The 27,875-nt window shown below is 39.7% G+C and overlaps 1 protein-coding gene across 7 annotated transcripts; it reads left to right on the top strand.

Moving 5' to 3' along the window:
• The first annotated feature begins 505 nt into the window (after positions 1 to 505).
• CDK7 (cyclin dependent kinase 7) lies at positions 506 to 27,659 on the top strand. 7 transcript variants are annotated; one of them, XR_004254346.1, is made up of 15 exons: positions 506 to 702; positions 797 to 856; positions 2,022 to 2,055; positions 3,846 to 3,913; positions 5,383 to 5,451; positions 7,015 to 7,125; positions 8,259 to 8,377; positions 9,535 to 9,634; positions 11,563 to 11,649; positions 14,432 to 14,581; positions 15,686 to 15,833; positions 19,623 to 19,888; positions 20,388 to 21,873; positions 24,825 to 24,929; positions 26,054 to 27,659. XR_004254346.1 is itself a non-coding variant. In XM_032206072.1 (12 exons), the coding sequence occupies exons 1-12, from the start codon at positions 643 to 645 to the stop codon at positions 19,637 to 19,639; spliced, it is 1,023 nt and encodes a 340-aa protein (XP_032061963.1). In that variant the 5' UTR covers positions 506 to 642; the 3' UTR covers positions 19,640 to 20,348. The 7 variants fall into 7 exon arrangements, 2 of the variants coding, with proteins under 2 accessions (XP_032061963.1, XP_032061961.1); XR_004254345.1 differs by having other exon boundaries at positions 24,825 to 27,659; XR_004254348.1 differs by lacking the exon at positions 24,825 to 24,929 and having other exon boundaries at positions 20,388 to 20,449.
• The last annotated feature ends 216 nt before the right edge of the window (positions 27,660 to 27,875 follow it).

Below are 27,875 nucleotides of genomic sequence, written 5' to 3' on the forward strand. Positions count from 1 at the left end.
TGACGGTTACGGGGGGGGCGGTGACGGTTACAGGGGGGCGGTGACGGTTACAGGGGGGCGGTGACGGTTACAGGGGGCGGTGACGGTTACAGGGGGGCGGTGACGGTTACAGGGGGGCGGTGACAGTTACAGGGGGCGGTGACGGTTACAAGGGGGCGGTGACGGTTACAGGGGGGCGGTGACAGTTACAGGGGGCGGTGACGGTTACAGGGGGGCGGTGACGGTTACAGGGGGGCGGTGACGGTTACAAGGGGGCGGTGACGGTTACAGGGGGGCGGTGACGGTTACAGGGGGGCGGTGACAGTTACAGGGGGCGGTGACGGTTACAAGGGGGCGGTGACGGTTACAGGGGGGCGGTGACAGTTACAGGGGGCGGTGACGGTTACAGGGGGGCGGTGACGGTTACAAGGGGGCGGTGACGGTTACAGGGGGGCGGTGACAGTTACAGGGGGCGGTGACGGTTGTGTCTCCGCGTGGCGCAGGCGGTGACGCGCGGCGGCGGAGCTGAGGCCTCGGCTTCCTGCGGTTGCCGGTCCCGGTCCCGGTCCCGGTCCCGGCGGCGGGCTGAGAGCGAGGCGGTGTTGAAGGCCCGCGGCGGGCCCGCCGCCATCTCGCATCTCCCCGCTCCTTCCCTGGGAAGCTATGGACGCGCGGGCGCGGGCCAAGCGCTACGAGAAGCTCGATTTCCTCGGCGAGGGGCAGGTGAGCGGCGCGGGGCCCGCTGCAGGCCCCGTCCCAGCCCCGTCCCGGCCCCGTCACGCCTGTCTCGCCCTTCTTCCTTTCTCTCTCCCCGCAGTTCGCCACCGTGTACAAAGCGAGGGATAAGAACACCAACCAGATCGTGGCTATTAAAAAGGTGGGTGCCGGCGTGCCTCCCTCCCCGCGCCGTGGCCGTCTCGTTTCGGTGCTGTACTTTCCGGGCCCGCAGTGGCTGGGGGAGCGCTCTTCCTTTATCTGTAGCGTTTTCTCCAAGCGCCCCGCTTCAGCTGACTTTAATACGTCGTTTTTCTACGAAGAAAGGCGGCCTTCAGTCCTACTAGATCTGAGTTTCTGAAGGGCTACCCTGCCTGCAGCTTGAAATGGTTTGTTACACATTCAAACCAGATAAAGCACACGTTTCCGAATTCAAGGCTTTGTTAGTCCCCAGTAAAAGCTTGCTACTTAAATCTTGTCTGCTGTTCATAACTTCCTTCAGTCCAAGAATGTTACTCCTGGTTAACTATAGAGGGCAGTTTTTTGGCAGAATCTGGCAAAAGTGTTCTCATATCTTCAGTTTAGCTGTTCAAATACAAACATTGAAACTGCTGTTGTCATAAAGTGTTTAATTTCATGCTATTTGAAGAGTTTATGGGAAGTTTTTGTACTAGAAAGAGGTGATTAGCAGTGTTTTGTGAAGGATGAAACTGTATGTTATGGTACTGTGGTTAGATAAGAGCCCAGGTTTACTTAGATAAGTCGAACCATATCAATAACAAGTAATTATTGTATACACCAGTCCATTTTAGTGTTACAACACTGTTCTTGCGGGGTTGCTAATACTAGCAGCTGTTGCAAAAAATGTACCTGCTCGCTTGTACCCTTTTCTTATTTTTGTCACCTGGAAATGTCAGTACTTGAAAGTTTGTTCAGCAAACGCTCAAGACAGAATGATTCTAGTAAAATTAGTGTTCTCTTTGTACTTGGGCATGGGGGAAAGGCCTTCTGAGAAGACTGACAGTTTCTTGGCCTCACTTCTCCCAGGGGAGGGGCTTGGTACTGGTATCATAAAACTTTTTTAGTACAAAGCATTATGTGCTGCCAGTTTGTAACATGTCTGTTTTCAGCCATCATGAACGTTTCTCAACTTTCATAAAAGCTAATGCTGTGGAATCAATTTTCTGCTGAAGAAAAAACTGCCTAGCTGGTAAAGCACTTTCTGGTACTAAAACTCATTCTGTTTTGGAGTAATAACACTGAAGAACGTACCCTAACTGTTGGTGCAGATGGCTTAACCTTATATAATGTGAAACGTTTCTTTTCAGATTAAACTTGGGAATAGATCAGAAGCTAAAGATGGTAAGTTTTAAAACAAGTTCATGTTGCGTGGCTTTGTTTTCTTTGTTTCTGCAAACTGGTGGGTTAATTTTTCACACTGTAGCTTGGCTGAGGAAAAACGAGCTTTATTTACTCCTTCAGTGTAAGGTCTAATTGAGGGCTGCTTCCCAACCTGGAGAGACAGAAAAAAGCAACAGAAATATCTGCACACTCTTTGCAACTGTGTATAACATCTACCATGGCTAACCGTGTATATATAACCAGTTAGCTTCTCAATTTAAGTGGAATACAAACACAATATAGAATAATAATATTTACAGCACTGAGTTTAGAATACCGTCTTGTTTTGATGTGTCTCTATGCCTTAAATATGTAAGACAGGTGAGAGTGCTTGGCTCTGTTGTCAGATGTTTGCTTTGTGCCATTTTTGTGATTTACGCTGGAACAAAAGTTCATAAAAACAAGATCTTAAAAATCTTGTCTCCGTATGGGTTGGTTTTGGTGGTTTTTTTTAGTGTTGAGAAATAGGCCGGTGCAGCAGTGTCTTTTGATCATGTGCTCTGACCAGCCACATGTCTTTAGGCATGGGTATTGCAAGTAAAACCCAGTAATCATGGTCATCTCTTACTTACCCATGTGGTGCCCAAAAATGCAGTAGTATGTGTGTAGGCTGCCATCCTTCAGGGATCCTGCATCAGGGAGCCAACTTCTTGTGATGAGTTTTTACTCTCAACTCTCCAGTTTCATTCTAAGGATGAAATTTCAGACATTCCAGAGTCTACCAGTTGTGCTGACTGCCACAGAGTCATGATTCAATTGGTCTTCACTGGACTAGTGTCCTTCAAAGACAGTCATTACCTTTGGCTTAAACCTACAGTTCAAAAAATAGTAATCGTGTCTGGTTTCCTTGTGCTATCTGGTAACACCCTGGAATACTTTTTTTTCTGAATCCAAGAATTGTGCTACAGCAGGTTTCAGCAGGCAAAATCTGCTTTCAGGTGCCTGTCTAAAATTGGAATTAAAGTAGGCAAAGCAGGAGTGTAGGCTAATCCATCGCTTTGCCCAAAGCTTTGCTAGAATATTACATGTTGAATGAGATCACAAGTTTTGGGAGAACACTCTTCTTCAGCTCACGTGCAGCTTGAAACTCTTCTTCCACAACATGCTACAGGAATGTGTGCTTGCCAGCTGGTTGTGTGAGCCATGCATACCAGCATTATTTGAAGGAAGACCCAGGAATCAGGGTCTGATGTGGTGCAGCATGTGTGACTGCCAAAGTGCATGCCCCAGGATTTCTGTATAAAATCTCTCTATAAGATTCTCATTCAGATGAGCAGGCTTTGGCCACTGTACTGTTTTTTGTCACAATACAAGTATAGAAAAGCGTGCACTTCCAGCCTTTCTAAATAATGCTACGTTCTTTCTATGATTCAGAAAGAAGAGATTCGTGAAGTTTGCCATTGTGCCTCCCTCTGGAAATGACACATTGAAGAACTAATATTTGCAAGAAGTAACTTTTATTATAAAACAAAACAATATTTTTTTTCTAGGCTTGTTCAAGAACATGGTAATCTGAATCTTCTGATTCTCATGATATATTTGTTATGAAAAAAGTATACACCCACCTTTATTTAGGCTTCAGCAATCAACATATCTATAGCGATGTACTTGGTATTTGACAAGTAGATGAGTGGTGAGGAAGTAGATTCTAATAGTAAATCAGTGAATAACAGAATGAGAGGTTTCTCTGAAGCTTAAGATAAAGTTTTTAATTTTGTTCCCTCATCTTTTTTTTTTTTTTGTCAATGTAGGAATCAACAGGACAGCCCTCAGGGAGATAAAGTTGTTACAGGAGCTAAGCCATACAAATATTATTGGTGTAAGTAAAATGAATGCTACTTCTAGAAGTGGTCCCCAAATACTGTTGGTACAATCTCAAACAAATTCAGAATTATTTGGGTTGTGGAGATGCTACTTAATTTTATTGTAGCTGTTTGTCACCTAAAATGAGCAGTCAAACAGTTGTTATGGCAAAACACTTATTTCAATAACAAAGTCCTCAATTTTGAACTCCTTTTAATGTTTCCACAAAACACCTCCTGGGTTTTGTGGAAATTAAAGGTGGGAAGACTTGTGGAAACTTAAATTGCCTGACTCTGCATCTCTGTGATAAATATGTGTATGAATGCAATACTGAATTTATCTGAATTTGCTAGCTGCGGGTGAAACCAGTGAGAGGCAAAAGCAAGCTTAGTAAGCGATGTTACAGTGTGACTCACGGGGCTTACTAGGTTTTAGTGCTGATATTGAAAACCTGTTGGTAGGATTAATGCCTGTGTCTTTTCGGTTTTGTTTAGATTGACTTTCAGCTACAGATAATTAGCTGGAGCTGAAGATACTTCAAAATTAGTTAATGTAGATCATTCGAAGCTTTGCCATAAATATTAGAGCAGATACTAATTTTCCAGATACTTTATTAAAAAATTCAGACTGGAAATACAGTACTCTTCCGGACTGTGAAATTACTTTCAAAACAGTTGCTCTAGCTATCAAGAATAGAGAATATGTAGAGGAGGACAACTAAAATGGCAATGGGATGGAGCACCTCCTTTATGAAAAAGTTGAGGATTCCTCATGGGCGTTGGGAGGTCTACAAAACTGAGGTAGTAGGTAAAGTGTATGCAGAAAGGATACGGGGGGAAAAAAACAATACTAGAAATGGGAGATGTGTTCACATTATGTTTCGGGGGTTGGGAGGGAGGACTGTATTAAGTTACACAGCACATAGTGAATCTCTCGAATTTGTTACCACAGGTATTATTGAAGCAGATAGCATCAGCAGTTCTAAAAGGAAATTGGCAAAATTGTGATCATTCGTGAATTCATTCAAGAAGAGGGTAGGAGTTTTGTAGAACAGCTAAGTATGGGGAGAGGTGTGTGTTAGGGTATCTGTTGTTGTTAACATGGTGAAGTTAACCCTATTTTTAAAATTTCTAACTTCAGAAAGGAAAAGCAGTTGTGTAAAATGTTACCACGCTTGACGGGGACTTCTTTGGCAACTGAGTTAAGAAGCTAAACTGAGTAAGAAGTTTTATATTGCAGGTTGAAGAACCGAAGCGATGCAATTTCTTACAGGTTATGTTAAAGAAAATCAGAGCTGAGACAAAACTGAGGTGTCTGAGCTATACTGCTCTCTGATTATCAGGTCTTTGCAACAGTTGCTCTGTGCTGGTCTGCCCCAGCCCTGACAGCAACCTAAAAATCCACAGACAGACTAAAACAGTGTAGAATTGTAGAAAACTGGAAGTAGGAGAGTATAATACATCATAATATATTTTGTTTTTACAGCTTATAGATGCGTTTGGCCACAAATCCAATATTAGCTTGGTGTTTGATTTTATGGAAACAGATCTAGAGGTAAGATTATTTCAGTATCTTCAAATGCTTTTGGAAAAAAGTGCTTAACAGCTTTATACTTACTGATTTCTAGAAAGATGACATTTCATTGCGTAACTTGATTAAGATTATGCCTCTAAAAAGCTTGAACAGTTGGACAGTTCTTCTCTGTTCTCAAAATGCCTCTGCTTCTAAATACTTTTTTTGTCAGAATAATCTTCAGGAAACAAATTATGTTTACTATGTTAGTTTTCTGGGTCTTCAGTAGAGTATGAAACCTCTGGTCACAGGCTAGGCTTTCAGAATGCAATTGTCAAGCACAATAGCACAAAACATGTACAAGTAAGCGTGGTATACCAAAAAAGCAAAGTATACCAAGTGATGATCTGATGCTAAAAGTCACACACTTTTGCACCCTTCTTTTAAACATAACAGTGCTGCGTACTTGTGAGTCTGAATCTTGCAGGTGTTTCATTCTCCAAGATCTTAAATTAGTTTGTCTTTGAAGGCTTTGTATCATATATTTTGTTGCAGCTTCGTCATTTTGGAAGACTGTTGTAGGTAACAGTCATGTCAGATCTATGTATCTGTCCATAGTCTGGATGGAAGTTGATGTATTTGTTAAGCTAACCCATTACAGGTACGGCATTAAACACTGGGGCTAGCATCTAAAATATTAAAACATTGACAGGCTTGTGAAGCCCAGAGGAATGTGAGACAGAAGGTTTTTTGCTAATAGAAGTTACAGTAACAAGTAGACTTTGTAGAGGATTCATTCTGTTTACTTAGTAACTATGTAGTATTTAGAAATGAAGAAGATACAGTGTACAACAATGAATAAAATGCTCTGTAAGTTACTTGCATTGTGGTATCACTCAGAGGCCAACATTTGGGTCTGCAGCCTGTTGTGTCTGGGAATGTGCTGCACATTTGAAATTCTTTGTATAGTTTTAGCTATTTTGTAAATCTCAAACAACTTAAAGCTTGGGAAAGGCTGCTTTTGAACTGCAAAGTAATATTAGCAAGCAATTTGAGGGGAGTAATGTAGAAGGTATTAAAACTCTATGTCAATGTCATGCTTATACTGTTAAAGACAGAAGAATGCTGAATGTTGAATAGGTTTGTTAAAATATGTTATAGGGGCTAAAGTATCTTGCCTCCCTGAAAAGGGAAAAGGATGCATTTACAAAATTTAGATGCTTAATTTGCACAGAGGAAGAAGCAACAAGTAGGAATATAATTTGTTTGAGCTGATTAGCACATTTAACATTTTTATTTGCACAGCTTTGACTTGTAAGATAGGGTACCGACCTGGAATGGAGTTAAAATGATAAACTTAAGTTTTTCCCTAATTTTCTTAGTTGCTGGTTATGCAAAGTTCATATAGGCTGTCTGGGTTCCCTGTTTAAATTTCTGGTCACTAAATCAGAGACACATTTTTCTGGAGAAAGGATGAGAACAGTAGCGCATACACGGCAGCCAATTCAAACTTTGTCTTAAAGGATAAAAATAACTGTTTTGCAAAAGAACTGGAGAAAGATAATTTTGTATGATAAGCTTCACTATCAATTTAACACTTTACAGGTAATTATAAAGGATAGTAGTATTGTGTTGACTCAGTCTCACATCAAAGCATACATGTTGATGACGCTTCAAGGATTAGAATATTTACATCAGCACTGGATTCTACACAGGGTAAGCATGCACTAAATTGACGACCTTTATGCCTGTAACGAAAGTCACATTTGGTAGAAGATGAGTCTAAGAACGTAGATGGTTTTGAAATTCATAGGTTTTTAATGTGTAAGACTTCATGCTAGCCATTATGGAGTGGCAACAGCAACACCAGAAATGCTAAGAGTTACACATGGTGATCAGGTAGATGCATATATAAAAGTATCTCAAGTATGTGACTTTTTAATTAGAACTCTGAACTCGGTCTGGCTGAGATGAAGTTAATATTCTTCGTAGTCACCTGTTCTATTTTGAATTTGTGTCCAAGATGGTGTTGATAACACACTGGTGTTTCTGCTCTTGGTAAGCAGTGCTTGTATATTGTTGAGGCTTTCTCAGTTTCCACCACTCTGCCCCTAGTCCAGTAAATTGGCTGGGGCTAGGCCAGAAACTGGGAGCAGACACAGCAGGGACAGCTGGCCCAAGCTGGCCCGAGGGGTATTCTATATATTATAGCATCGTGCTCAGCATCAGGCAGGGGAAGAATGGCCACTGCTTAGAGACTGCCTGGGCATTGGCCTGCTCGTGGGAGGAGATGAGTGATTTCCTTTGCATCCCTTGCTTTCCTCCCCACCACTACCCTTCCTGCAACTGTAAAACTTCCTTTATATCGATCCATGAGTTTGCTTGCTTTTACTCTTCCTTTTCTCTCCCCTGACCCACTAAAGGTATCAGTAGTCATAGGTGTGTGGGCTGCCTGGCTTCTGGTTGGGGCCAACCCACAACACCATTACTGTATTAAACTGTACCAGATTCATTATTTCTACAGTTGTCTGAAAAATTGGCTAGGTCTTTGTTATTGATTTGTAAACAATGCAGTAAAACTAATATTCCTGCAAAACTGATAATCTTTTTATGCTTTGGAGATTAAGTATTGTAATATTCAAATAGGAGTGTTTGGCTAGTTTTGATTTTCATGTATAAGGAAATACTTGATTTTATGTTTTGTTTGTTTTTCATTGCTATGTAAACTTGTAATAGAATCAGAAGGCTGAGTTTTAGAATGCCGTTTCTGGACACCTGCTGGGAGGTTCAATATATATTTGTCCTTATCAAAACTGACAGGATTAATTCTTTTCTTTCTAAACTGACAGGATCTTAAGCCAAATAATCTGTTATTAGATGAAAGTGGGGTTTTAAAATTGGCTGACTTTGGCTTGGCAAAATCTTTTGGAAGCCCAAATAGAGTTTATACACACCAAGTAGTAACAAGGTAAGGCATACTCTGTTTTGTTTCTTAGATACTGATTGTGTAGCTCTTTTATATTGCCTCCTGGAATAAACCATGTCAAATCAACATGTTTAGAGTTTAGCGTATACCTCATTATATATCTGTAGTGGGAAAAGTCTTAAAACAGAAAACACAAGACAGCATTGTTTGGCAAAGTCTGTAAGAACTTCTGGAATTTGTATCGATGACAATTGTTCTATGGTATGACATTCCTTTGAAGCACATGAAAATCATACTCATTTATCTATAAGCCTAGTCTTCAGATAAAGACAATTGTTACTTGCTGCTAATCTTGTGATCTAGAGTCTTTTTTGTAGTTAGGCACATTATTTATGATACAAAATAATTTATGACATCCCTGGAAGTCTTCAAAAGACGTTTAGATGTAGAGCTTAGGGAAATGGTTTAGTGGGGACTGTTAGCGTTAGGTCAGAGGTTGGACTCGATGATCTTGAGGTCTCTTCCAACCTAGAAAATTCTGTGATTCTGTGAAAAGCATGAGACAAAGGGTTTACCAATGTCATTTATGACCTGCTTAATTAAGACATGTACTCTTAAAGAGTAGAGGATTGCAAAATAAGAAAAAATTCTTTTTGTTTGCTGCAATGCTAAAGCTATTTAGGCAAAACTGTTCCTTTTTAACACCTTCATTCACTGAAGAGGCAGAGTTGATACAGTAGTTTCAAATGCAGTATGTACCAGATCTTCTTTGCAGCTTTAAATAACTACTGCCAAGGTTTATTTTGTACAGAACTAATCTCTATCCTTAGGTCTGTTGCTACAGGTGTTTCTAAAAGCTGGAAAGAATTCTCTCTGTGTTACTTCATGAATGTCAAATTTAAGGAAAACTATGGTTTATAACTTGCAAACCTGCCTACTTTTTCCTTTGCACGTCTACAGTTCTGTTGCTTGTCAACCAGCTCAGCTGAAACTGTAGGTGATCTATGGTTATTCTTGTGCCTGTGGTGAGGAACAGTTTTTTATTTTTATTTTTTAACAAAGGACTTTGCAATTCTTCAGTGTTAGAAAAATACACAGGAGCAGAACCGGTTTTGTAGTTCTTGCATTACTGCTGAATGCAACACTTAATATCAGAAGAATCAGGTGATTTTTTTTCCTAATTTTTTTTTTCTTTTCAGGTGGTACCGAGCCCCAGAATTATTGTTTGGTGCTAGAATGTATGGTGTTGGTGTTGATATGTGGGCTGTCGGTTGTATTTTAGCAGAGTTGCTCCTCAGGGTAAGTTTTCAAATATAAGCATTTATATTTGCTCTTCAGTGTGTTACGCTACAGCTTTTAGGTGCGGGCTTCCTCTCTGCTGTAACAGTAGCAGGAAAAGGAAGTTAGGCTGCTCTCTAGGAAATTAAGCTTTTTCCCCCTCCCTTCGTCCAAAAGTTTGTTAACTGTAAGGAAAGTGAAGTTTTCAAATAGACTGAGATTACATAACTGTCACAATCATTGGAAGTCTTTAAGAACAGCTAAGCAAAAAATTGCAGCAAACTGTCACACATCCTGCCTTGGGGAAGGTGACTAGAGCAGTTAACTCTTCCAGTCCTCTGAATGTTACCTTTCATACAGCCTTCCATCCGTTTTCATTTGTGATCTTTCTGGAAAACTGGCAACACAGATACACTCACACTCTATTCCTCACAAATTGTTTCCAGGTAACTGGGAATAACTAGCACCAGTACAATAACTATGGGTTTATTTGTCATGAGGAGATGTACTGATGTTATTCTCAGCTGTGGTTGCTTAACAAATTGGAGTGAAGTAGTTTGAAGAAATTCTGATAACCGACAGGATTCTAATATATCATTCCTGAGTAAGGTGTGCAGATGTAATCATCCTTAAGTATGTTTTATGGAATTAAGCAATGTATTATGTAGCTCTGTCAAGAGAACATGAAAATATGAGGTAGGAAGTGGCAGGCAAGGGTACAGACACAGCTGAAAGCGTGAAATAGCCTGCACTATAACTTAACCTTTCACAATTAAGTGGCTTCTGCTGTTTTCTTTAAATGTTTGTGTGACCATGTCATGAACCAGACTGGGGAACTGGTCTGTCTGAAAACACCCTGGAATGTCTTTTACCTTGTATGATTTATCATACAAGCAAGCGTGCTGTTACAATTTAGTTGTTGGTTCAGAAACAGGAATTCATAGTGGCTGTTGTCTAAACAGCTTTAGTAATGGGTAAATAAACATGGACTAGATTCTCTAAAGTTCAGTAAGCTTGTGGAAAGTTAGAAAGCATATATATTGTTGAATTGTATTGAGTAATTTGGTTTCTCACAAAGCAGAAACTGTGTTTATGGTTGTGTTTTATCACCATTATAGTTTTAAATGTCTTATCTCTTTCTTCTTGGGTAAACTAGATTGAGGGACAATGCACTTCTGGGAGCTTTGTGAAAGAATTTGATGTTCCACTGATTTTTATGGCACCAGAACTGAATGCACTTCCTAGCAGGGATAGTTATTATGCTCTTTCTGTCCTAATTATTTAAATACTGCCTCTAATTCTTCTTAATTTTACTTAAGTTCATGAAGTTTTTTTTCTCTTTCATTGTGTGCCTGATGCACAAACTACAACTCCAACTGGACAAATCTAATTTTTCTGTCTTTTTGCCTAATCTAATCGATACGTGACACTGGGTAGGCTGTTTCTGTCTTAGTGGGTATGAGTCACCATCTACCCTCAATGTCATCTTAATTCTATTAGTCTAATTGTTATTTTAGCTGTCCAGTTACAATTTACATTGTTTTGAATCTGTACTAAGCCTAACTTGAGATAGTAGATCCTGGAAAGATCACTGAACAACAGACTGAACTTTCAGCTCAGATGTGAAATTAAAGGAAAAGAACACAGGAAAAGAAAGATTTTATATTAATGTGGCAGTAGTTTAATTATGTGTTTATTTCTATGCTATTGAGTCAGTGATACTAAGCCTGGGTTGCAAGAAACCTTCAAAATCTATTTGAACATCATTAGGAATCCTCAAATGATTAGGAATCCTCTACTTTGCTGTGGGCAGCTAGTGAGCAAAGATATTTTGCCGTGAATGTACAATGCAATTATGAGGAGGCACTCAAAGTTGCTTTCTAGAATTGAAGTTCAGAAGCTAATTCAATGAGAAATTATGTTGTATAATTCTGTTTTGTTCTTCCTAGGTTCCTTTCTTGCCAGGAGACTCTGATCTTGACCAGCTGACAAGGATATTTGAAACACTGGGCACTCCGACAGAAGAACAGTGGCCTGTGAGTCTTTTTGTTTAACACACTGACATTAGTTTTCCTTGTTTCACCTTTTTACATTTACTTTGTTTTAGCTTTTGAAATTAAGTGATATACCAGTTAGTTTAGTAGGTTTTGAGGAAGGAACTGCCTTATCTTGAAAAGAAAGAGGACAAGCAGCCGAGTTTTTTTCCTTCCTCATGGCAAACTTTTAATATAGCAATGTTAGCATCAAACAATGTTAATGGAGATTCTTGGTTTCTTTTCTTGGTCCACATTTCCCATGGCTATTTGTGTGAAATGAATGGCACTTGCTTAATGTTCTTGAGATGCTTGATTAATTTAATCTGCTTTAACCTGAAAGACTTAAATTGTTCTTGCTTTTGAAGGCAATTAGTAGGAGCGTAAGCTAGGCTGGGCAAGTTACAGGTTTGGGAGACAGTAAGAGACACCATACTAACAGCTTTAATGATAAACAGTTCATCTCAGAGTAACTGTGGAGTAATAAATACAAATCAGTATCCATCCTGAGTGGACCCTTTTTAACTAGTGGGTACCAATAGGTCTCAGTGGGACAGCTTCACCGTAGGTCTTTATCTGCCATGCTGGTTGCATCTAAAGCTTGAATGATGACCAGCCTAGCTGTGCTCAATCCAAATCTGTGGGATTGGCCATGAAATAACCAGGAGTCCTGTGGGCACTTCTCATTCACTCTAAGCTACTTACACCCAGAAATATAGTCTATATTTTCTGCTGGAACCTGTAGTCAGATTCCAGATCATAAAGTGGGGGTTTGGGTATCTGATTCTGAAATCTGTATGGCATCTCCCCTCCCTCTGCCCCCTCCTCCACCCATCACATTATTTATGTCCAAATCAGGTTAAGTAATCCACAGTAATATGTTTATAATATACCTAGCCACATAAAGCAGGTGCTATGTTTGTGGACAAGCATGTAGAGATGCTTGTACCTCCATTAGCATCATCTTGAGTTTCCAGAAATGCTAGGATTCTTAAGTTTGGTTTGGGCTTTAAGAATTATTTCGGTACCAGTTGTCTTACTCAGCATGTAAATTTATATGTATTTTTGTTTCAGAAAGTCTGTTTTTTATGCAGCTTCAGGCTGCTGGTCAAGCTTTTCCTGGGCACATACTGCTACTTTAGGGGGACCATGCAATGCACTCATGTCTCCGTGTTAGACTGCACAATTTAAGCACAGGCAGCAATGAAAGTCTGATCTTCTACTGCAGCCTGAGTACTCCACTGGGTTTGACCTAATTCTTTTTGTAGGGAGACAAAAGACATTGTCTCTATACAGATTATGCTAAGTATTTCTGAAACAATGAGCGAAGGATAGGCATATGCTTGTTGTTTTGAATTTCTCTAATCAAAGCAGCTAGGGAAAGAGAATAGGCAGTTCCCACAATCAGGCAATCTGGTGTCTATGGGTGGGGCAAGGCTCCAAAAAACTCAATTAAGGCAACCACTATGGTGCCCTGGCAGGTCATGATGCTGTGTATCGTACCCCCCCTTTCTGTGACCAGAGGTGAACCAATCAAGTTAAAAGTTTAGGATGTGGTGACAGACACCAGACCAACAACTGTAGGGATAAACAATTTATCTGAGTAACAGTACAGTAATAGATACAAATCAGTAGCACAATTATTTGGATCAAGATGACAGTAAATGCAGTCATTCACTAATGCTTAGCCAAACATAGCGTCACAATGCACAATGACCCACATACCATGGTTTTAAGGCAGGCTGACATAAAACAGGACACAGTTTCTCCAGTGATGGTTTCTTCCAGAGGGCATGGGGAGTTCTGAATTCCCTGATCCCACTGTCCTGTTTTATTAAGTTGTGGAAGCATCCTCTGTATTTGTTAACTAGTAGTCACATCCTGCCTGTGTTCCCTCTCTGTGCTGGTTTTCCTTTATGTAAATGGTGCACAATCACCAAGTGGAGCTATAGCCATATGGAGAAATAGAAGGCAGTACTAGTCAATTGCACACAATTGCATTGTGCTGAGATTCTAAAGGAAATGTACAAAGTTGTTTTGCAGTGACGTTTCAGCATTCTTGGGAGAAGAGTTGAAACAGGTGGGAAAAGCAGAATAGGAGATTTGATGGCACAACAGAGATGATATTCCCAAATTAATTTGAAAACCCACACATTTTGAGAATTGAAACCTTTAGAACTGAGACTGATTGTACACATTTTTCACTTCAGTGTTAGCGTTCTATTTTGCTTGGATAAACTTAGTGTGATGTTTAGAGATTTAAATTACTTATGGATGTTTGGAAAATTGTCTATAGCAGTTTTTTAAGATAGAATTTGAATAAAATGGGATTTATTTTTTTTTTTTTGTACCTAAGGGAGATAAAAGTATGCCATTCATCTGTTGTTTAACTGCTTGGTATATTTCTTGTTCCCTCCCTCCATTCCACAAGTAAAACTTTAACTATTTTGCATTTCAAAAGTAGCTTAAAACAGTTGTGATGAACAGTGAACTCTGAGGACAGCCTGTTACTAAATTGGAGAAAATACAGATTGGTTCTTTAGTGAATCTTGTCTTTTCTACCATGTGAGTTTGCAAGAGAAAAGCCAAAGCTAGTTTTACTTCATTTGTCTGCACTCACTCTATGAAGTTCCTTCATGCTTCCTTTCATTGTTAGCAATTTTTTTTTGCAAGGGAAGGACAGATTGCTTGGAAACGGAAAGTGTGAAACAACTGTACCAATATATGTGAAAAGCTGAATTATTTCAAAGTTGAAAATACTTACATCCCATTTTTGTCTTTGCAGGATATGACAAGTCTTCCAGATTATGTCACATTTAAGCCTTTCCCTGGGATGCCGCTTCAGCATATCTTCAGTGCAGCTGGTGATGATTTGCTCAGTCTTCTGCAAGGCTTATTCACTTTTAATCCTTGTGCTAGGGTTACAGCTACTCAGGTATCATATGCTTGCATTATGTCCTAATGTTCATTAACCTACTGTTAATATCAAATAAATGTGGTTTGAAGCTAGTAAACCAGGTTTGAAATGAAATGTCAGGTATCTGTCTTTGAAATGTTAGAAATATATTTCCAGTGTTTTATACAGAGAACTCTGAAAGGCATGAATAATTCTCACTAATAATCTGCACGCCCAATTATAAAGAGAATGTAAATAAAGGTGTATGAGTCATGGTCTACAGACAATCATTATATTTGATATTCTAAATTCAGTTACCTGAAGTTTGCAACTTAAATCTTGGTGTAGCAGGTCTCATTCCCTGCTCTTAAAAGGTTTTCATCCTTAATTCATCTAGTCTCTTCTATTTTATTTAAACTTTTTTGACTCTTTTTATTTGGAAATCTGATGATTTTAACCAGCATCCTGATCTGAATACTATGTTATTGGCATAAGCAAGAATAATATTAACCTAAGAGACAGCTTAGGTAAGACCATATTCCACAGTTTATGGAACCTGTGGAACTCCAAAAGTTTAAAATAGGGTATGTAATATTGCTACATGAAACTATCCCTGTTACCTTGTGTTGGTCTTTTTCTTGTTCAAACTACATTTTTCTTGCAGTTTACATTGTAGAAGCAACACAGTTAAAGAAATTGTGGGGGAAGACTTATCTTAAAAGCTAGCAAAACAGGTGTTCGGACCCTAAATCTGATCATATTATTTTAATCCTTTTTCTCCACTTTCTTTTTTTATCCTCATGTCTCATCTGTTTTTCAGAATGTAAGCTCTTTGGAGATACAAACTTCTTGTTTGTACAAAATCTCCTGCAGTGTAGTCTAGAGTTCAGATGTTTAGGTGTCTCAGTACAAGTTAAAAACATCAGTTTGCAATTATTGCATGTCTAATAAAATCAAAGTACCATGGTAATAATTGAGAACACCAAACCTTGATTTGTACCAAGAACACCTTCCATATAAATGTGCCAAAGTAGTTTTTGAAGTTGTAATTACAAGTGATTTATTTCATTATAGTTTCTCAATATATGGAGTTCTGATGCTATATACTAATTATTTGGTTATTCTTCTTCCGTTATCATTAAGGCGTTGAAACAGAAGTATTTCAGTAATCGACCAGGACCCACTCCAGGAAACCAACTACCCAGACCCAACTGTCCTGCAGAAGCTGTAAAGGAGCAACAAAATGCAATTCCAAATTTAAAAAGGAAAAGAACAGAAGGAATAGATCAAGGTAACATCTTGTTTCACCTGTTTTAACATAGGAGCTACAAGCTCAGAGAGGAAGTGATGCTTCCAGTGTTTCAGAACAAAAACCTTCTGAATGGACAACTGGGTACCAGCACCATCTGAAGCCCTCTGACAATTTATATTTTAGGATAAACACTTTAGGGTGAGAATGGCTTAGTTTTGTGTTCTAGCAGAACTAGTACAAAAAAAAAAAAAAAGCTTTTTGAAATCTATTTGTTAGAATACATTTTTAATACCATTAATTTCCATTATGGAGTGTGGTACTACATAATAAGTTAGAGGCTACTATTAGACCCTCTATTCCCAAGACACTTTACTGAACTGAGGTGGAAGTCGCTTTTAAAAAAAAGAGAGAGAGAGAAAATGGGGGGAGGAGAGTATGAGAGAAACATGGTATTTCATTCTTTCAAGTGACAGATCAGAGACTGTAGATCAGATTTTAGAAGAGAGATTTCCGCTGTCTCCCTTGGACTAAGCACGTTAAGTGTTACGATCACTCTGTAAGGAAGTTCTAAGCACATTGCAGTGATCCTTTTAAAAGGCAAACCTATTTTCTAATATTAACTTCTATATGGAATGTCCAGTTTTCCCCCAGACAGTAGCACATACTTCTTACCTTCATAGTAATAAAGCTCTGAGGATTTAAGACTTCTTTCAGACAGTAAACTAGGCAGACTTCATATCAGAGAGGCAAACGTTAGTTCTTAAACTGGGAGTTTGTTGCCTTAACAGCCAGAATTTGCTAGATAGCAGCTGCCAGGTTATTGTCAGCTTTTTGTTCTTGTCAGTACGAGGCTCTTTGATACTAAAGTCATACATATTTTTGGAATGCAAATACTTGCATGAAAGTACATTTCCTCTTGAGTTCAGACAGATAAATTGTTAGAGTTTAGCTTACTTTTTAGGCACTTCAATTCATTGTTTGATAGTCTTTGTCACTTTAAAAGTAAAATGCATTAACTCATTAGAATCTTTAATCATTTAACTATTCACACACTGTCTGGTGACCTCAGTACCATGGGCTGACTTGTCAAGTTCCCGTATGTAATTAATTGCTTAATTTAAGCTCTTTATCTCCTTCTGCAACACCATGTGAGGATCTGTGATTTACTGTTTTCGAGTCCATGCCCCAAAATACGCCAATTAACTAAAGGACAGGAAAGAGGAGGAAATGATTCCCTGAGCTCTGCAACTTTAAAATATTTCATTTATCAATGAACAAGGTTCCCAGAGCTGTATCAGAATTAGAACACTAATTGGCTTAATGTCTTTACAAAAGTCTCATCTTCAGCAAAGTGAAATCAGCGTTAAATGCCATAAGGTTTGAGATTGGATATAACTAAGGCATTTAGGAAGTCAGCATTACTTCCTGAGACATTTGAGTATCAGTTTAAAAAGTATATTGTTTCCTCCAAGTGCTGGTTGATGCACATCAGAAAACTTATGTTCTGTTGTTGCCTTAGCTAGGCTGATAGAACCCAAGTGTACCAAAGGTATATTTCCTAGTCCCAATTGACGTTAAAGGAGAGAGACAAAATTAGATCTAGCAAGTGTGCTACCCTGGATTTCGTTTTATGTCCTTACATGGCATGAACATCAAGTTAAAATGTGAATATGCTTTTAGTTTGGAAGAGCAATAATCCTACAGTATTTATAAATAAAGGTGGAAATACGGCATTTTTTAGTGCTGTTGAGAACGAAAATGTGCAGAAGTCATTTCAAAGAAAAATAAATTTCATCCTTTGAAATTCTCAAACTAAGCTGTGCTTGCATCTTGCATAGCATCTCTCCTTCAGCCCTGTTGAGGCAGCACTCTAGAACTTAGAGTAGACTGAAGCAGTTAGTAGTGGGTGCCCTCTTACAAAATCTTGGCACCAGAGGCTTGCTTCTGGGAGAGAGAAATTACATCACCATGAAGTGCTGCTGTTCCACAAGAACAAAATGCTATAGCCTTCGGGAGTGTTCACCAAACTTAAATGTGCAGCGGCTGTACCCTACAGGGAAAATTAAAAAAAAAAAAAACAAACAACTATTGTCAGGGGAAAACTCACGAACTAAATGAATGACAAAGTATTAAGCATACATCATTGCTAGCTATTACTACCACTTACTTCTCATCTGTGAGGTATGTGGAGACAATGATGTTATTATAACATCATTGTCCATGTTCTCCACCCTGGAAAACACATAGTCAAATACAGCACTTCTTTCCCAGAACACTGATTTCCGGTCCTACAAATTTGCATTTCTACAGAGCTGTAAACTCACAAAACAGAATGTAGAAGATAACAGCAATAAACTCTTCCTGAAGTCAACACAGTGTAGGAAACCTAGCTAATCTCAGGTCTATTCTACTTTGGCTTGAAAAAAATAAAAGTCCATTCATATCTAAGATTAAAAACTTCTGCTGTTTGGGTATTCCGTTAAAGTTCATGGGAATGATTCAATGCCAGTGTATTTTAGAGGACAGTTCTGCTTACAGGGCAGGCAAAAACAATTGGACCTCCCATAGCAAACTTCATATCTGTCATCCCAGAAGGCAACGATGGTATAAGCTACCTATGTTATAAATAAATAGCACATGAGTAAAGGAGAGGACAGTTAGAATAGAAACAGCACTTTTCTGATCCCTGCATCTCTACAGCTGATACTAACAAAAACATGGTTAAAGAATGAGTCATAGACAAAAAAGGCCGCTACCTCCTGCAGACAGCATGCAAAAAAGATCATTAAGAGTATATGCAGTAGGGTAGGGTTAAGTCTTAGAACAACTTGCCTTTCGTAGGTTTAGAATAGATTTAATTGGCTAACTTTTTATACCAACAAAGAGAAATACATGTATCCCAAATGCAATTAACCCATAATTATGGAATTTGGGACTCATATGGAGTACAGCTACTGATGCAAGTTGGCTTTGATTCTGGCAGTCCCCCATAGATTTACTGAAATAGAAGTATTTTGCTGCTGCAGACAGCATTAACTAGCTCGGAGTAAATGAATGTGAAGAATAGTATTAAATGAGCATTAAAAACTCAAGGAGGGGACTGAACCCCTTTACTTTGGTAACATTGTGATTTACACTTTTCAGGATTACCAAAAAAATTGATTTTTTGATTGCTGTGGATGGTGGATGAAAATGAGTGATCATATGACCCGAGTGCCAACCATTGAAAAACGCTGTAATAGTCACTGGATGTTTATTTTTTTTGTTTGTTTTATATGTAAAATGTGAATGCAATTTTAGTAACTGAAATTGAGGTTTTATTAACTTCTTTTATAATAAATTTTTTAAACAAAACAGCAAGATTGCTTTTTCTGGTTTGCTGTTTCATTATTTCGACCCATGCTTTGAGGTATTAATTCCATAAAAAGACACTTGCTGGCTACAGATTTACACAGCCTAATTTTGCAAAGCCTTTATGCTGAATCATGTGCTATCCTGTATAGATGCAAAACTGCAAAACAAGGAGAAAAACTGCAAATACAGCCTTTTCACCTGGAGCTTAAGTATATATGTCTGATGTGTAATACATGCTGGAAAAACTGTATCATTGTAAGAGAAGGGCAGAATTCTTTTTTTAATATGCCAGTATAGTAACGAGTGAGTTTGCCTGTGCTCTCATTTGACACGCCTTAAGACTTTCAAAGGACACATCTACTATATTGAAAACAATATGATGCATAGATTGAATGTGAAGTTGTTTCTTTTACGCATTCTAGTCTTCCAGGAAAAGTTATCTGAGAGCGCATATAAATACTGTTTTCTTCACAGCCTCAAGATTGCAATAAATGATGGAGGGAGATCCAGCTGGGAAAACTATACCAGCCCTCCTGTCAACCTGTGGCTGTTGAACATTTCATAGTGCAGATACTGTGCTCAGCTCTTCAAGTTGCCTGACTTCCAGCATAACTGTGTTACAAAGTGGCTGCTGGGCAACCAGACTTCTTCAGTGGAAAGAAACAAGCCAGTAGATGCTGTTGATGCGCAGCCTAACTGCGTGCCCACCCCTGTTGTGCAGTGGATCTCAGGGATACCCGGTGAGCCATTGTCATTTTCCCAGTTGTGACCCTCTTTGAGCATTCTGTTTTTTAATGTATATGGCAAGTATATTAGCAGAAGAGTTAAAGTTGTAGAGGACTAGTAACCATCATCTTGCTGCTGAAATAACTCCATTTACTTGTACCATCAGCCAACTTGGAAATACGTTGGCCTTAAAGGGGCAGCAGTTGCTACTCCCTCAGTAACGTACTGTGTTCATGGCAATATCCTACTGTGTTTCTGGTTGTTGGTGAGTGAAAATTAAATTTCTACGAAGACCTAAATGATAATGTTATATCATGAATGTTTTCTCTATACTAGTTATAGCAGGTTTTTTATTATCTGTGTAATCACAGATCATCCTGAGTGCAGGCTGAAGGACTAAGAGGAGAGCTGCAGTCCTACCTCGGGCAGGGATAGGTTTAAAAAATATGTTAATCTCAATAGGGAAGAGAGAGTTAGGAGTACTGTAAATTTTTTTTTTTTTTTTGCATTCAGCTTCTCTAGAGCAGCATTCTGACTGGATTTCAAAGTCCTGAAACATTCAGCCACTAATACAGGTACAGAATCTTTCAGTGAGTATACTCACGCCTAACTCTTGAGCATAACAAATAGAGCTTGTATGGCAGTGGCAATTTTGTGTTGTACCAGCTCTGCTGTGAGAGTTACTTCATTCCCTTCTTGTCAAACACAGCATATGCCTAGACCACACCCTGGCCTGAAGGGAACCTTTTCCAGTAGAACAAGGAGCAATCCTCCAAGCTGCTATTGGCGAAACTTGTCAAGTAGATACTGGATTTGAGCATTTGTTTACTGTGCTCTGTAAGAGAGGTTGAAAAGAGGACATTGAGCATTTTGTAACCTATGCTGCTGACCTGTGTGCTTCCAATCATGGGTCTACCACAGAAGACTTGAATTAAAAAAGCAGTGCTCCTATATAATAGAAGGTCAGGAACCATTCTCTTCCAAATCCCACACTGGAATTCATTTGTCATACTGTGCACTGCAGGTAAGGCTGTTGTGTGCTGTGAGTGTATATAGCAGCTTATCATGTCTTGACTTCATCTGTGTTCGTGAACGAAGCCTTCTGTGTCAGGGACTAAACTTACTTTGCTCTTAATGGTGGTTTTGTGCATACCTTAAGTGTACATACACCACAGAGTAAGATAAGATTAGAAAAAACATCAGCACAATATTTTCTTGATTTCAGGCTTTTGGATAGTTTGACTTAACTCTTTTGACTTAGGTCAGAACTCTGGAAGAAGCATTTGTGACTACTGCTGATTATCAATTACTATGCAACTGGTTAAATACTGTTTAAATTTGTAGCTAGCTTACCTTGCAAGCTTTCTGTCATGCTAACGATGCTTCAGCTTGGACAATCTGTTTTATCACACCAGCACATTAAATATTTAACTGTTGCAACCTACTTGGCTTCTATTAAGATTAACAGTGGTCATGTATGGTTTGTCTTGAGCTTGCAATATGTGTGCTTATGTAATTGTATAAAGGCTTATCTTGTACACTTGTGCAAACTGGAACTTAATCTAAATGCCTTCTCTCTTGGATTGAGACGGTTTCCCTGCCCTCATCACTTTTTTTTTTAATTGTGAGCCACTTTCAGACCTACTGGAGTTTGAGTAACTTCTGTGGATTGTACTGATATTACTTATATAATTTAATAAAGCCTTTTTTTTCCCTTTCTATGTTGCCACAATAAAAGCAGCAAAACTCACTGTAAGAACACGCAATATAGAAAGGGAACGTGCTCTCTGTTCTAAACAAAACTGATTTTGTTTTCTCACAGAGACTGGGGTTACTTGTGATAACATGGAGAGGCAAGACTCCTAGCTGTCATGTCTTCATCTCATCTCCTTGATTCTTCATTAGTGCCAACACTGTATGATCCCTCCAGCCTCTATGCTCTTTTGACAAAGAAGTTTAGAGCCAGGATGCGGTGTAACACTGCTGCTTTGCATTTGTGGTACGTTCTTATCTATGGTATAGCCTCCATACTGTGAGCACTCCAGGCAGTTCTGCTAGTTCTTTGCTTCTACTAGTGTTTGTTCTTGGTTTTGTGACTGTTCCTGTTCCTGCATATACACTATTCTCTTAACTCTTGCTTGGCCACTTCTTCTGGTGTATGGTCACTTACGCTCCATGTACACCAGTATGATGATTCCTTTAGAAACCTCTAAAATTGTAGCAGGTTTCACCTGACTTCATATTTATTTGCTTCTCAGATAGAAGGGAGGAATTACTACAAGAAAGCTGTGGTTTAGGTTGTTTTTTATTGAACCCCCTCCACTTCCCCTTGCATTTCGTACTGGATTATATCAACTCTGTCTGAGGTAAGATATTCTCTCCACGTGGCTGTAATAAAATCACAGGATAAATCAGGGAGAGGTCTAAGTTTAGTTTGACTGGTTGAGATGGGGAGCTTCTCGGAGGGCTAAATTGAGTTCTTTGAACACTCTTCACAGACTGTAATGACGTGTAGTAGTATGAGAGGATGTGAACGAGACATGTATGGCTGTAGCTCTTCAGGGCATGAGAGACAGTATTGTGTAAGATAACCTTATATTGATTCTTCTCTTCCCAAAGGCCTGATGGGTATTAGATTTATTCTCTCTATAACCCATCACCACCAACTGGAAGGCACCAGCAGCAGCTCTGTTATTGCTAGCTTGCGAACTCCATCTTGCATTTCTCTTAACACATCTCAATCACTGGTGCAAACTTCATTCATCTTTTTTTGTATCTCTTTGTCAAGCTTACCCAAATAGAACTGGGATAAAATATAAGTTTTGATGCTATTGAAATATCCTCGTGTCATCTCTGTGTTCAGTTCTAAGTTTTTTAATTTATTTTTTACTCCATTTGTGAGAAAGTAATTCAGCAAATAATTATTTCTTTTTAGAAACCCTTATTCTTTCAAACAGTTACTTAAGGAGTTTGTCTTCCTTCAAAGAATTGAATCTGCAGACAGGCAGGCAGGTTCTGTGTGAGAATGTCCTGAAAAACTTGCTGTGTAGTCAGCACAGAGGCTGCCAGTGTTGTGACTATTTCTTCTAGTGCAGTCAGTTCAAACTTTACCCAGAAACCTGCATACAAGCAGCATTCACCACTGCGATAAAAACAGAATGGTATGCAAGGAAAGAAGGAGGAGAAGGCAGCATTTTGCTCTTAATTAACATGTGTAATGGAATGTGGTATATTGCTTACTCCAGGAGATTTGTGCCACTTTAGTAGGGATGCTGGCAGTTGCACTGACCTGACTTTGAAAACAGAATGTGGACTGTGTGCTTCGTTTTTGAAAAACCTCCAGTTTGGGTCAGACTGGTAGGCAGGTACCTTCCAATAGTACTTAGGCCATCCATCAAGCTTAACTGCAGGAGTTCAGATGTTGATATACATTCAGACACATTTTTCCTGCCACCAGAGGTAGTGTCTGTCAGATACATGAAGCAGGTAGTCAGATGCAGTAACAATTTCAACTGTCTTCCTGATACTTGTTTTTCTGAAAGTCCTTGTTCTGCCAGCTTGGAGCTCCTGTGAGGATGGGAAACTGGCCTGACTCTCAGCATGTAGTTTATGCCTGCATTACTTCATATTCTTGAATAAGACCCTTTACTTTGACCTTATTTAGTAACCTGGGGGCACGCACGTTTTCTCTTTTTCATCTGTCACTCATTAACTCCAGTAAGGGTAAATAAGGCAGCACCAGACTCCCAGCTGCTGGCTGCTTACCTCAGTGTCAGAAATGTGTAAATGTGGCTGGGAACTCTGCTGTCTCCTACGAGCACAATGTGTCCTTAGTGCCACCAGAGTTAAATGTCTATGACAGTTATTTGTAAGGTGAAGGCATTAAGTAACCTGAGATGTCATTAATTAAAACCTGATTTAGGAATTAGAAGTTGTACCGCATACACTTAACAACAGGTCAGAAAGAATGACATTTATAACTGGTTGTACGTGGTACTGGGCTAAAAAGTGTCAATAAAAATGTGCAAATGCATCAACTGTAGAGTTCGGTACACAGCTATGTATTGCTATCATAATGTAGTTTGGTTACAAAAGTTACCTATGCAGAAAGGTTTAATTGTTGCACCTCACTAATAGACAATGCAGGTTTTAATCTATGTTAAATTAGAGTTGCAGTGGGGGAAAAAAAAATAAGCAGTTTATTAGGCTATAATTCTTTAAAATCTTTATTACGCAAATTTGTCTGGAAATGCTGTTTTTTTGTGTAAAGATTAAAATCTTCAACTACTATGAAGTGTTTTGTTACAAATCTAACAAGCAATGTAAAACAATCTGATCAGAATCTAACCAAACTTGACTACTTAAATGCATGGACCTTTTTTCCTTTTATTTTTTTTAATTATAACTCCTACCTGCTAGAAAAGATGTGTGAGTTACGGGTCACTAACAAAGATGTAGTGAGTGATACCACCGGTTGTTGTTATGACCAACCTGATGTTCTGGAAAGACTGGTTACACATGTGTACCTGGCCGCACATGCACAGGCAATCTCTGTTCCCACCCCATCTCAGAGATTTGTATTTCAGGTGTCTCTTTGCAGTAGAGCCCTTGCCTTGCTTCAGCAGATCTCCCAGTGCTTTCTTTTCTGTTACGGTTGCTTTGTGTGTCCCTCCCCTTCAAGGCTGTATGTAGATACTGGATCATACGATTAGAGCAGCAACAAATGCTACACTGTGTAAGAATCTTAATGGATGCCAAGCCAACGGATTCTTTTCCTGAAGCTGCTGGTGGGAGATACTTTCAGCCCCTAGAGACACTGACTGCAGTGTGAAAGTTGAGCTCCTATGAGCTTAAACATCATAAAACAACACAAAATTTAGATGTTTTTCAAAGTGTCGGTGAACTCTGGAGCCATTATTATAATGCTCCTTTTTTCCCTTCCTTACAAAGATGCAAGTAAGATGTAACAGCCAAGATCTCAGTGCCCTCATCAAACACGGGAATGGGATACGCCTTGCCCTTGGGCTTCCTGCCCTCAGCCAAGCACTAAAACAGGTGAGATGCTGTGGCTGCTAACAGCACGCTTTGTGTCAGAGTGGGCTGTTCCCAGCTGCTTTTTGTCAAATCTACAGGCTGGGCTACGTTGTGCTGTGGGTACTGGTCCCAACATGGTTCCTAGATATGCTGGCTTCTGAAAGATTTCCAAAGGAAGCCCTTGGCTACCTAGGAGGATTTGGAAAGAAGTGCTCTGTCATCCCCAAGAAACTTTGAGTTACCAGGTGGTGGTGCATACTTCAGAAAAAATTGACTTCGTGGCCTGCAGCCATCTGGACTGTGAGACGGGGATGATCTTTCAGTCACTGACAAGTAAAACTGCTAGGTGTTGCAGAAATTATTTTTACTGTCTATTCACACTCTTGCGTGGAGCTCCCTTTAACTGGAATACCTTTTCCACAGGACACTGTTCCAGCAACCATCACAGCAGTTAGGTCATTAGCTACGTAAAAGGTCCCATTTGGACTTGAGTGGTTGTTTCCAGAACATGTGCATGAGCATTGACACACATTTCCCCACCTTCCCATAACCATGTTTTTGACGGGTGTCTAACTCCTAGGCTCAAGCAAAATATACATTTACCTAAAAAGTGAATTCAAATCTCTTATATTTTAATAGGCATATAAAGTGTAAATGTATGCTATAAAAATGAACTAATTGTATGTGTCACCGCAATTGATAGATTTTGTTTTTTTTTTCTTTCTGATCACATTTACGTTTGGAAAGGTATTATGTATTTCATTCATTTCATCTGAAACATGGCCAAGTGGTAAAGTTTTTTCTCCTCATCACATGCAGCCTTTTTGCATTCTTCTCGTTGCCAGTTGATGAAAACCAAAATCTCTTTAATTACTGAAAAAACATGGAATTACAGAACAGTAAAAGCATCGTTCCCAGTTGCAGCTTCCTTTCATAAGGTGTGAACAAAACGGCACAATTCCTAATATTCTTACAATAAAATATGGTGATCTGGTTTATACTGTGCGAGTCCTGAGGAAGCACAGAGTCCTCAGACATTCCTGCTAAGTTATGATTTCCCTGTGTGGTGCCAAAGAGCCTTTTGCTTCATCACTAACATCTTTTGAGTACTCTATAGAGCTGGTAATATTGCATTCTTTTCACAGCAAAGGGGAACAGTGAGAGTCCCTGTTTCTACATAATCCCTGTAGAAATGACTTGGGCATGGGTGAAGTGGATACACGCGAAGGTGCAACATCTGCGAGTGAAACTACACTTGGGATCCAAGCGTAATGGCTTTCCTGCTAGCTTCAGCGAAGCTGATGTGCCACCAGAAGGTTACAAGTGCATAAGAAACAAGGTCAGATATATTGTAGGCAGAGTTTTGTAGGCTGCTCGAAGGTAGGTGGCTCAAAGTGACGTGTCTGGGGCTTCAGGCTCTGCTGTGCTGCCTGCATACACACTGAGAGAGGAAATTGGCTTGCTCCCAGGGCACAACTGGCTCTTAACAGTGTTTTTTCTGGAAAAAGCTGTGTAGTTACAACTTCTAACCAAGCACTTCCCTCCCTGCTTTCCTTGCTCTCCAGCACATGAACTGTGACCAGAGTTTGAAGTCCATTCCTGGGTACCCCTCAGGTGTCCTGCGGGGCCCCTTGATGCCTCCATTCGGCCTCTCACCCCCCTGTGTCACAAGCTCCGGCTGCATAACCTTTGGGGCTGGCACAGGTCTGTTTTCTCCTGTCGTGACTAATTAAATCTCTGTAAATCAGTGTTGCTAGAATTCCTTATACGAAGGAAGGCCAAATCTTCTTGCCTTTCTCAGTTGAAACTATGGATTTCCCATCAGATTTCTGAATGCCATGAATCAGAATTAGCTCCTCCTCAAGGAGATGCTCTTTACCCTGCAGGGTAAAGAGGCAGGAATTACTGGCTGAAGATTTCTGGCTGGTAAATCAGATTAGGGGACTGCAACAGCCATTTCTGATTTCAGAATCTACGTTTGATGGGTAAACCTTATTCTAAATGCGTGGATAGTTTCAGAGTGACAGTTCTGTTCACGCAGCAGCATCTGCTCATTGCTTAGCTGTTAGCCTGCTCAGTCCTTGCCAGCAACGCAGCAGGGAAGTTCAAGAATGTCTAGTGACATTTTTTTTATTTTTTTTTTGATTTAAAAAGCCACAGCATACACCCCAAAGCCCTGGGGTGTTCTGGCCTACTGACTGGCAAGTCTGTTACAGATCTCCATTGTTTTCTTCAGTGCAGAAGCTAGGCTCATTTGTTTCAGTGATAAGAGTGCTGGCAGGAACAGACCTGCGTGGAGCTGCGTTCCCCGCCCACTGAAGGCTTGCTGCTATCAACACAAAGCATGAAGCTAATCTGGGAGTGCTGAGGAGGGGCAGCACCATGAGCTAACACTTCGGGTTAGGCACCGGATGTGAGCTGCTAAATTAGTGTGCATCCCTGGGGTGCTGCAAGGAGTCTCCAGTGATGTGAATTTGAAGCACGGCATTAACCTGGACAAAGCTCGGTCTCTTACCAGCTCCTGTTAGCTCATCCAGCTCCTCCTGTCGCTGTCAGAGACTGGGATACAGCTGGTCCCCCACGCTAGTTGAGAATATGAAGAGTGACCCAAAGCAGTAAAACACTGCACTGTGTGAGTCAAGGTTTTTCTCTCCACCACCAACCTCCTGATATGCTGACGCTTGCACTCTTCCACCGTACCCATATGTCACCTTTATGCAGCCTCTTCTTGTAAGACAGTTTATTTTTAAATAAAACCTCAGATTCTCTTTCATGTTTTGATTTAATTTTGCAGATGTGGAAATTAAGCCACGCCTGACCAGTCAGCTTTTTGTGATTGTACAAGAAGTCTGGAACAAAAATAGAAAAAGAACACATTTTTGCTTAGTTCTTACTATTCTGTGTATTGCCGTGTCTCAACCACATGCTTCAAGAACCTGACTGTGTTTCGAAGTTAAAAATAACAGT

This window comes from Aythya fuligula, chromosome Z, assembly GCF_009819795.1.
Source record: "Aythya fuligula isolate bAytFul2 chromosome Z, bAytFul2.pri, whole genome shotgun sequence".
Lineage (NCBI taxonomy): Eukaryota > Metazoa > Chordata > Aves > Anseriformes > Anatidae > Aythya > Aythya fuligula.

Excerpts from the sequence above, each read along its gene's own strand:
- CDK7 (XM_032206070.1), top strand. The coding sequence starts at position 643 with ATGGACGCGCGGGCGCGGGCCAAGCGCTACGAGAAGCTCGATTTCCTC. Across the intron at positions 8,378-9,534 it reads ACACACCAAGTAGTAACAAG|GTGGTACCGAGCCCCAGAAT; the intron begins GTAAGGCATACT and ends TTTTCTTTTCAG. Across the intron at positions 15,834-18,938 it reads AACAGAAGGAATAGATCAAG|GATTACCAAAAAAATTGATT; the intron begins GTAACATCTTGT and ends TACACTTTTCAG.